This window comes from Lithobates pipiens, unplaced genomic scaffold (genome assembly GCF_037356315.1).
Source record: "Lithobates pipiens isolate NorthernLeopardFrog02 unplaced genomic scaffold, aLitPip1_a1.2 Scaffold_19, whole genome shotgun sequence".
In the NCBI taxonomy this organism is placed as follows: Eukaryota; Metazoa; Chordata; class Amphibia; order Anura; family Ranidae; genus Lithobates; species Lithobates pipiens.
Genome location: NW_027507764.1, coordinates 136121521 through 136131639, shown reverse-complemented (window position 1 = coordinate 136131639; position 10119 = coordinate 136121521). Strand labels below are relative to the sequence as shown.

The window sequence follows — 10119 nt, the reverse complement described above, 5'->3', positions numbered from 1 at the left end:
GGTGCCACTGAACAAGTTTCTCATGTCCCTTTTTTTTACTAACGGGATACCCATTTCTATAAAACTAAAGTAAAGTGTTAAAATAAGAGTATTTACATTCAACAAATAAATAAAAGCAGATGTATACTTATTTTCCAAGCATACTATCCTTCCACAAAAACAGAAAATATGAATAACATAGACAAAACAATAAAATCAACTACATCCAAATGCTTATTTTTATTTAGATTTATTACACTTGATGTTTTCAAAAGTTACCAGTTAAATGTTGTATTTTTGTCGGCTGCTAGAAACTAAGGACAAAGTAATATAAAATCATAATAACATAATTTGGCAATATATATGACAAGTGACTGAATTATGGACTATGTATTACCCACTACAAACTCTACTAATAAATATGGTGATATTAGTAATAACAAATAACCATAGACAGATGCATTTGCCATCTCATTAAACTTGAGAATCTTAGGTAATCTGTCTTTTCACTTTAAAAACAGCGCAAGATAGTAGTGGTGACTGCAATCTAAAACCATGACCCAGTTTATTGTAATTTCTTCTTAAAGTGGTTAAAACAAAACATATATATATATATTATATATCTATATCTATATATATATATATATATATATATATATATATATATATATATATATATAATCTTTATGATACAAAGCCTGATTTTATGAATCAATTATATAAGGGCCTTTCCTATTCTGTGGCGAATTGTCCTAGCTTATATGTGAATTGTTTCTTGAAACAGGTTCAGCCTGCTCCTTAATATAACTCTCCATAGTGCAGTTTACCAAACCCTTCTCCTTTTGTTTTGTTATTGTGTTTTCCAGCTCATAGCAAAACTAAAACAAGATAGCTGAAATAGTCAATTGCAAAACAGTAAATGGCTATCAGTCAGCAGCTTGCACCTTTTCCAAGAGATTGGTTTCGGGAGAAAAAAAATATTTGCAGCTTGGCTGAAAAAACTTTCAGATTTAAAATTTTACATGAAGTTTTTCTAAAATCGATATGATGATATAAGGGAAAAAAGTGTGATATACATATATTTTTTACTTGAATGATGTTGAAGTCAACATCCAAAAATGTTTTAAATTTAGTGTCAACATCAAGGATTATAGCTGTAATAATACATCAATTTAAAATCAGATTTTTTTTCTTTTGCTAAATTGGATTGGTTTATATAATTACATCATACAGCATTTTACTTTTCTCCACAAGAAAGATACAGGATGTAAGAGCTCCAGTCATTGACATAACATAAGTGGAATGAAATTAGTGAGGTCTCTTAATTGTTTCGCTGCCAGAAGTGTTAGAACATACTGACCTCCCCTGACAGGTATATTTTCTGCTCCGGAAACACCTGCTACGTATTTTTCATTTCTTCATTGCACTTTCAAAGCACAAAGTATTTATTTTAACAACAGATGTCTTTATACAAATGTGGTGGAAGAATAAAATAATTCTACAGAATTCAGCAAATGTCTGCATGCATTGGTCTTGTTTTTGGAGGGTTTTCAAAAGTCTGATTTGTCAGAGAGCAATGAAATATGGATCAAAAACTTTGAAAAAGACTGAAGATGGAATTTCATTGTCATCACCACATTGGAGGGTCTTCATATCTGCAAAGACAAAACCACAGCACAATAAGAAGATTGTTGTTGCAGGCAGATTGAAAATAAACTGTATTTTATGCTTTATACTATAGAGAGTCAGATTTCTAACCCAGGAGCATGCAGAAACAGGTCATCTGGAGCCCTAAAGGGGAAGTCCACTCTAACACTAAAATCTCTACATCTACAGGTATCCACAATCTAAGACTAATCTATATAGCCTTGTAAAGAAGAATGGCTATACGTATCTTTTCTGAAATCGCTCCAGTCGGTCTACAGTTGTGGAAGCTCTGTAGAGGAGACAGCCAACAATAGCTGGGAAATGAATGGGAAGTGACGTCACCCACTGACTTACTATGGGGCTTCCGTTCTCGTTGCCTCCTCTGCACCTGCCTCCACAGCAAAGCTGCCAGAGCGGGACCAGACCAGACCGGAAAGGTATATTTAGCAATTTTTTTTTTACAGTGCTAGATAGGTTAGTCTTAAATCATGGATGCCTGTAGATGTAGAGATTTTAGTGTTAGAATGAATGGTTACAAATGTCGGATCCTCAAAATGAAACTATTTCATGTTTTATTTTCCCCCTGAATTACGCAACTGCAATCAGTGACACAACTTTGCACTTTTGCTTCCCCACTGCAGCTACTGGCACCTCCCTATTGGCCACTGGAGGTAATAGGTGGCCTCAGTGAGCAGTTAAGAGGCAAGAGAGGGAGGGGGGTTTGATTTTTATGCAAATTACAGCCGACATTAACTAGCTATAGCTGGCAGTTCTGGTCTGTGCATACTGACAGTGAGGAAGTCTCCCTGCTGTCAGAATACAATAGCTCAGTGGGGAGGATTACCCCATCCACATTGAGTGTGTGGATGGGGGAATCAAGTATTTTTTTTTTTCATTCAATCCACTGATGAGTCATCTAGGGACTGCTTTAGTCTAAAACCCTCCTTTTATGTGGCTGTCTAAAAATAGTTTTGGTGCCTGTGTCAATAAGCTTTGGGCTTGTGCCAATGGGTACATGCAGTATAGACGTATATAAATTCTACCAGCACACTTTTTTTGTGGATTTGCTAGGTTGTTAGGTAGATGCTACGTAGATTTTACTGACAGTCTACTGACTGGAATGGTACCAGCTGATTGGAGAAAGGCCAATGAAGCACCAATATTTAAAAAGGGTCCAAAATTCATCACTGGGAATTATAGACCAGTTAGCCTAACATCAATAGTATGTAAACTCTTGGAGTGAATGATAACGGACTATACACAAGATTTTAGTAATGAGAACGGTATCATTAGCAGTAATCAGCATGGATTCTATTAACCTTCTACGAGGAGGTGAGCTGCCATCTAGATAAAGGAAGGCCCGTAGACGTGGTGTATCTGAATTTTGCAAAAGCATTTGACACAGTTCCCCATAAACGTTTACTGTACAAAATAAGGTCCGTTGGCATGGACCATAGGGTGAGTACATGGATTGTAAACTGGCTACAAGGGTGAGGTCCAGAGGGTGGTAATAAATGGGGAGTACTCGAAATGGTCAGGGGTGGGTAGTGGGGTCCCCTAGCATTCTGTGCTGGGACCAATCCTGTTTAATTTGTTCATAAACGACCTGGAGGATGGGGTAAACAGTTTAATCTCTGTATTTGCGGACAATACTAAGCTAAGCAGGGCAATAACTTCTCCGCAGGATGTGGAAACCTTGCAAAAAGATCTGAACAAATTAATGGGGTGGGCAACTACATGGCAAATGAGTTTCAATGTAAAATAATGCATTTGGGTGGCAAAAATATGAATGCAATCTGTACACTGGGGGGAGAACCTCTGAGGGGAATCTAGGATGGAAAAGGACCTGGGGGTCCTAGTAGATGATGCTGCTAGCAAAGCAAACAGATTATTGGCATGCATTAAAAAGGGGATCAACTCCAGAGATAAAACGATAATTCTCCCGCTCTACAAGACTCTGGTCCAGCCGCACCTATAGTATGCTGTGCAGTTCTGGGCACCAGTCCTTAGGAAGGATGTACTGGAAATGGAGCGAGTACAAAGAAGGGCAACAAAGCTGATAAAGGGTCTGGAGGATATTAGTTATGAGGAAAGGTTGCGAGCACTAAACTTATTCTCTCTGGAGAAGAGACGCTTGAGAGGGGATATGATTTCAATATACAAATACCATACCGGTGACCCCACAATAGGGATAAAACTTTTTTGCAGAAGGGAGTTCAACAAGACTCGTGGTCACTTATTAAAATTAGAAGAAAGGAGGTTTAACCTTAAACTACGTAGGGAGTTCTTTACTGTAATTCCGCGTACACGGGATCAGATTTCTCACCGGAAAAAGATATGACGGCTTTTCCGACGGGATTCCGCTCAAGTTTGCCTTGCATACACACGGTCATGCAAAAGTTTGCTGAAATTACAACCACCAAGAACGCGGTGACATACAACACTACGACGAGCCGAGAAAATTAAGTTCAATGCTTCCGAACGTGCGTTGAATTTTTTCAGAGCATGCGTAGTAATTTTGCACGTCAGAATTGCCCCAGACGATTGCATTTTCGGATAGGAACTTTTCCCGACTGAAAAATTGAGAGCATGCTCTCAATCTTTTGCTGACTGGAATTCCGCCAGTAAAAGACCGATGGAACATACACACGGTAGCATTTTCCGATGAAAAACTCTCGGCAGTCTTTTGCGGGCCGAAATTCCGATAATGTGTACACGGCATAAGAGCGGCAAGGTTGTGGGATTACCTTCCACAGGCGGTGGTCTCAGCGGGGGGGGGGGGGGGGGGCATTGATAGTTTCAAGAAACTATTAGATAAGCACCTGAACAACCGCAACATACAGGGATAGACAATGTAATACTGACAAATAATCACACACATAGGTTGGACTTGATGGACTTGTGTCTCTTTTCAACTGCACTTACTATGTAACTATGATACTGTGCATAGTTATGCTTGTGTGTTTATCAAATATGGTCACAAACGAATTACAGTTCAAGTGAGCAGTTGGGTTCACATGCCCTGCTTTTTATGTTCACTGTGTGCTATACTAGAGTGCAGTCATGTATATGCAGTGGAAAAGTGTACTGAAATCAATGATGAATGAAAAGGGAGTTCAGAGGAAGTCAAATGACTGTAAAAAAAAGTAGTATGGAACAGATATATATTGCTATAAAGAGATTGAATACAGTTATGGAGCGGTTGTGGCTTAAACTCCAACTATGGATGATTTGCATGTATTATTATTTTTTAAGAGATTAGGTTAGATTAGGAATCAAGACAAACTGCAAGCTTGGAAAGCCAATAGCAATAAAACAATAAAATAGATATCTTTTTACTGCCTGGGGACCAAATGGAAATGGCAGGATACAGGAATTCAAGGGACTCATCCTTTCTCTTTTATTTTTCCACATGCATTTGAGAACATTGTTCGCTCACACTAAACAAAATTCAAATTCCCCTAACAAGCTATATCACTAAGTCTTGAAAAGTCTTCAAATCTATATTAGAAGTAATAATAATAATATAAAAGTGCAGCACAACAAATAAAATCAAGATAATAAGTGTCCATAAATAGTCCTACAAACACGTAATAAAGACCGATGACGATATAAAAAACTCCAGATGTCTTGTTACATATAGATAATCCACATCAGATCCTGACTGATATTCTCCTCACAAATGATGGTGAGGAGATGATGTATGAAAAGTATAAAAGAAAGATAAATAGTGCTTTCTGTATACGAATAATTCAAGATACAATAAAATAAGTCAGACCATTCACATGCACAGTGGATTGACATAAAAAGGTCAAAAGCATAAATGTTCCACTAGTTGTACAGTCTCCAGTGCATAGAGAAAGAAAGATGTTGTTCCCCACTCCTAACACGACATGCCATTACCATGTGTTCAAGATTGGCCACTCACCTTATCCTTTACGCCAATATTACCTCAGTCTAGCAGTGAGGTCATACGAGAAAACGAGTAGCCATTTTTGAGCACAAGGTGATTGCATGCCATAAGGACATATAATCTTGCTTTCTTTAAACATGGGAGACTACACGGTTAATGGAGCACTGAAGCTTGAGACTCGTGTGCCTTTTCTATCCTATTTTATGGGAGTGGTTTTATTTTACTCTACTTTAATTTTATTAGTATACAGAGAGCACTATTTGTCTTCCTTATATTTGTATAGTATCATCCTGTATGAGGTGAGCATCTGGGAAGATCTGATGTCATCTAAGTCCATTTAAAGAGAGGGGTTGTGATCTACTATACATTATCTTTGTATGCTAGTGTAGATTCAATCTAACAGTGAGGCTATAGGATAAGGTGAGTGGCCAACCTTGAATACATGGTAATTGCATGTTGTGTCAGGCGTGGGGAACAACATCTTGCTTTTTCTATGCAATGGAGGCTGTATGACAAGTGGAACGTTTATGCTTTTGACCTTTTTATGTCAATCCACTGTGCATGTGAGTAGTCTATCTTTTATTATAGCTTAAATTATTAGTATACAGAGAGCACTATCTGGCCTTCCTTTATCATTTTCATACACCACCATAATCTGTGTGGAGAACACCAGTAAGGATCTGATGTGCATTATCTGAATGTAACGAGACAGTTGGAGTTTTCTATATTGTCATGGGTCTTTATTAAGTGTGTTTGTACCTCTATCTAACAGAGAGGTCACACAAGGAGGTGAGCAGCAAATTTCTCTATATGTCAGGGTGATTCTGAGGAGGAGGATCCCACCACTGTTGTGCATTGAACACAGGAGTTCTGTTGATTAGAAAATGCTATTTATGGACACTTATTAAGTTGAATTTATTTGTTGCACTGCACTTTTATATTATGAAGTGAAATCACTGTGTGGTGTTATAGCTAGCTATATTGAGATAGAAATCCCCGTTATTGTTTAAAGAGTGACTGTGCACGTTTTATTTTAGTTATATTGGAAGTAATGCTTGATTGAGGCTGCCTTCACACTATTGGGAACTGGATGCAGGTTCTCCATATCCAATTCCCAATAGCTGGGCTCCGGCGCAAATTTGCACAGGAGCCCTGTGCATCTTGTTTTTGTTTCAGGTCTGAACTCAGCCAAAAATTTGGGCTGAAATCGGACCTGAAATGGTCAACGAGGACACCCCAGACCCCTGCTCTGAGCAGCATAGGAAGATAGTGTAAACCTAGCCTAACATGGGGTAGGGAATTAAAATAATGCAAATGCAGATATGTATCTTCAATTGTAGAACAGTATCTGAACACTTTTCACTAATTTGGGTTCCTGGCAGGGGTGCCACTAGGTACACTGATAATAATAGTGCTCCCACCCTATGTGAGTAAACTCCATCCATCATAACTGTGGCTAGGATTGCTGATATTGACACCAGTGAAAAAAGTATAGAAATACAGGTTCTAGTTCCCGGTAGTTGTAGATACACATCTGATAATGTTCTTCTGTTTGTTATGTGGATGAAGTAAATGCTTTAATTTTTAATGTCACACACAAACTATATGTATGCAAAGAAATAATATTGATGAGATGTTGAGAATTATCAAGAAACAGATATATGGAATTATAGTAAAGAACAGTAATAGTAGAGGGCTGGCCAAGGCTGAAATTAATGGTTTATATGGTTCTAATGTCTCTCAAGGACTTTGGTGCTGAGATTTCTGAACCTCAACCTAAAAGAGAAGCAGTGGCGTAACTAGAACCTTCAGGGTCCCGATGCAAGAAACTATGAAGGGCCCCCCTGAACTCCAGCCAGGGCCCTTCCCTCCAAGTCTGGCGGTGGAACTCCAGGGCGTGGTCACAGTTATGACCTTTGGGAGCCCTGTAGTTCCACCACTGTCATCAATAGTTTTTTTTTATTATTTTATTTTTTATTTTTAGGTGCCCCATTGGGGGACTGTCCCTAGGCAGGATGGGCTCCCCGTCCCCAGAAGAGATGAGGTCCTTTTCTCCAGGGCAGATTAAGTTACTGCCCCCAGGTGAGAAGGGGTCCCTGTCCCCAGGGGAGATGGGGGTCCCTGTCCTCACGTGAGAAGGGGCCCCTGTCCCTAGGGGGAGATGGAGGGGTTAAGTAATGGTGTGTGGGGGATGGGGCCCTCTCACTCACCATGACCAAGCTGCAGGCTGCGCACTCATTCATATTGGCCTGGGCTCCATCCAGTGTGCTGGATGGGTGATCAGCATATCTCCTAGAAAGACCTTTCATCATCTATGTATGACGGGGGAGGAGGGGGGCTGGCAGATAAGCCTGCAGTGTCCTCTGGGGAGCCGGCTCTCATAGGGCTGCACTGCATCTGTGTGCTTAAAGTTTGTTTACCCGGGAGAAGTATGCAGTGCAGTGTGGGCCGGACTCAGGGGGGGGGACTCTGGCTGGGGAGAACAGACATCGGACTGAGCGGCAATGCATGGAGCAGGAGAGGGGTACTCTGAGGAGCCAGCCAAGGACACAGGTCATGCGGGGAATGCACAACTATAGAGCAGCCAGTGGGATAGTCGAGCATGGAGCTCTGCTAGTCACCCTCCACCTCCAGCCACCCGTGTGCATGGTGCACTGGCACCTCTAGCTGCCTATGCTGCTGCCAGCCATATGTAGAGGGGGCTGCATGGGCCCCCTGCAGCACAGGGCCCAGTTGTGGTCGCGACTGCTGCACCCCCTATAGTTATGCCCCTGAAGAGAAGTATGGCAAAGGCTTTTTGGACCATACTTCTCTTCTGGGTCACAGGAGTGAACTTATGTCAGGATCCACCCAGAGATGCCTGACTGACAGCTGTCTCAGCCTCTCAGTCAACCTCTCCCTCCCTCGCCACAGCCTGGCCCTTCAGTGCTTGAGGGGCAGAGCAGTGAGCTGGTGACTGGCAGTCTTAGGCTCTCTGCTCAGTGAAGATCGAGAACTGAGTGATCAGAGGTCATGTGATCACTCAGTTCTCTGTCCTAGAGCCAGTGGGAGACAGCTGCAGCATCTAACCAATGCTGCATCCACATAGGTATGTATGTTTCTTTTTTTGACATCATGCACTTCTCCTTTAAGTCTGCATCACTGCACAGAAATTACTAGACCTACCTTCCATATTAAATGTTTAATTTGATTGATATTATGGAGCACACAATTCAAATAGTGGGGGAACCTGGAAACACCCTTTCTGTAGTAAGAGCAGTCAGATATGGTGGGGGTGAGAATAAGATAAAAATATGGTAAATAGATCTTTCTGTATGAATCCTCAAGAGATATAGAAAACTAGAAGGTGACCTTACCAGACTGATCTATTAGCGACTGTACTTGGAGCTATATTTATAAGTCCTGATGCCCCAGATAAACATTTATGATTACATTCATTGTATAAGCTCTTTTATCATGTGGCAATTCTTGTTGTCTTAGGCACAGTTCTACAAGTGCCTTATGGTTACCACAGCTCAAACCTTACTTTCTGTTTGTACAAAGGCAGATTAGGTCACCCTATCCTGGAATAGATTTAGTAAGCCTTGGTTTTGGCCAGATCCCAGTAAAATGGGCATTTTAGTAAATTCTAAGAGCCCATTTTATACAGAGGACAATTTCAGCACTCACAGAAGAACTACAGAGTATAAGGCATCGGTTATATTATCACCTTTTACACAACAGCTATTTAATATTTGACTGGATATTTGTAAGCATCAGGCCATGCCTGATATAAAGACTATAATTTACAGAGATTATAAAGCAACCTTGGCTAATAAATAGCCATTTTACTGTCACCCAAAAATGTACCTGTGCTAAACTCAAAACATACTGTCAGTGGGAGAATAGGAAGTTCAGGAGAACGCTCAGAATCTGAGTTTTCTGTCTAGACTGTGGGGGTGCCGCAAATAGCCTTCAAGTTAGCCAGTAAAGGGTATCACTTAAACTCCAAAGTTTCTACATTAGTCAATGGCTAACGTTGTACAATATTCTGCTACTTGTTTTTTTATATTCTCTCTTTTTATAATCTGAAATAAAAAGAGAGATTGCTGTTACTGTATATAATACAAGATAAAAGGCTACAATGTAAGTTTTAAAGAAGGTATTGTATCAATTAACTTTGTCTAAGTTATAGACACTGTCATGGATTGGGATACCTATTCTTCATAATCACATCATAACAAAGTCATATTGAATGTAACCTTTTCTCTTACAGTATCTACCTTTATTCTGTTTTATTCATTTTTTCTTTTACCAGGAATAACACTGAGAAATACAATTCCAGAACAAGCAGAATACATTTATTTGCATAGCATGAAGTAGGTATTCTAAAAGTGGCCTGCTTTCATTAGTAAAATTACATTCCTAGCTGTGATCTGAGATAGAAGATCGCATGGGGTCTAGGAGTAATGATATGTGTAGGGTTACCAGAACTCTTTTGTCAACTCAACCCAATCAACTGAAAGATTGAATTTATCTTCATTTCAAAGTGACAGAAATAAAGAAATATCTATCAAAAGAGGGAATATAGTAAATGTGCT

General features: G+C 39.9%; 1 protein-coding gene across 1 annotated transcript in view; it reads right to left on the bottom strand.

Annotated features, from left to right (window-relative positions):
- Positions 1-213: 213 nt before the first annotated feature.
- Positions 214-10119, bottom strand: part of NPY (neuropeptide Y) — a 46421-nt gene continuing 36515 nt past the window's right edge. The window contains exon 4 of the mRNA XM_077491296.1: positions 214-1634. Within this exon, the coding sequence (XP_077347422.1) occupies positions 1610-1634 (25 nt within the window). The 3' untranslated portion in view covers positions 214-1609. The remainder of the gene's footprint in view (positions 1635-10119) is intronic.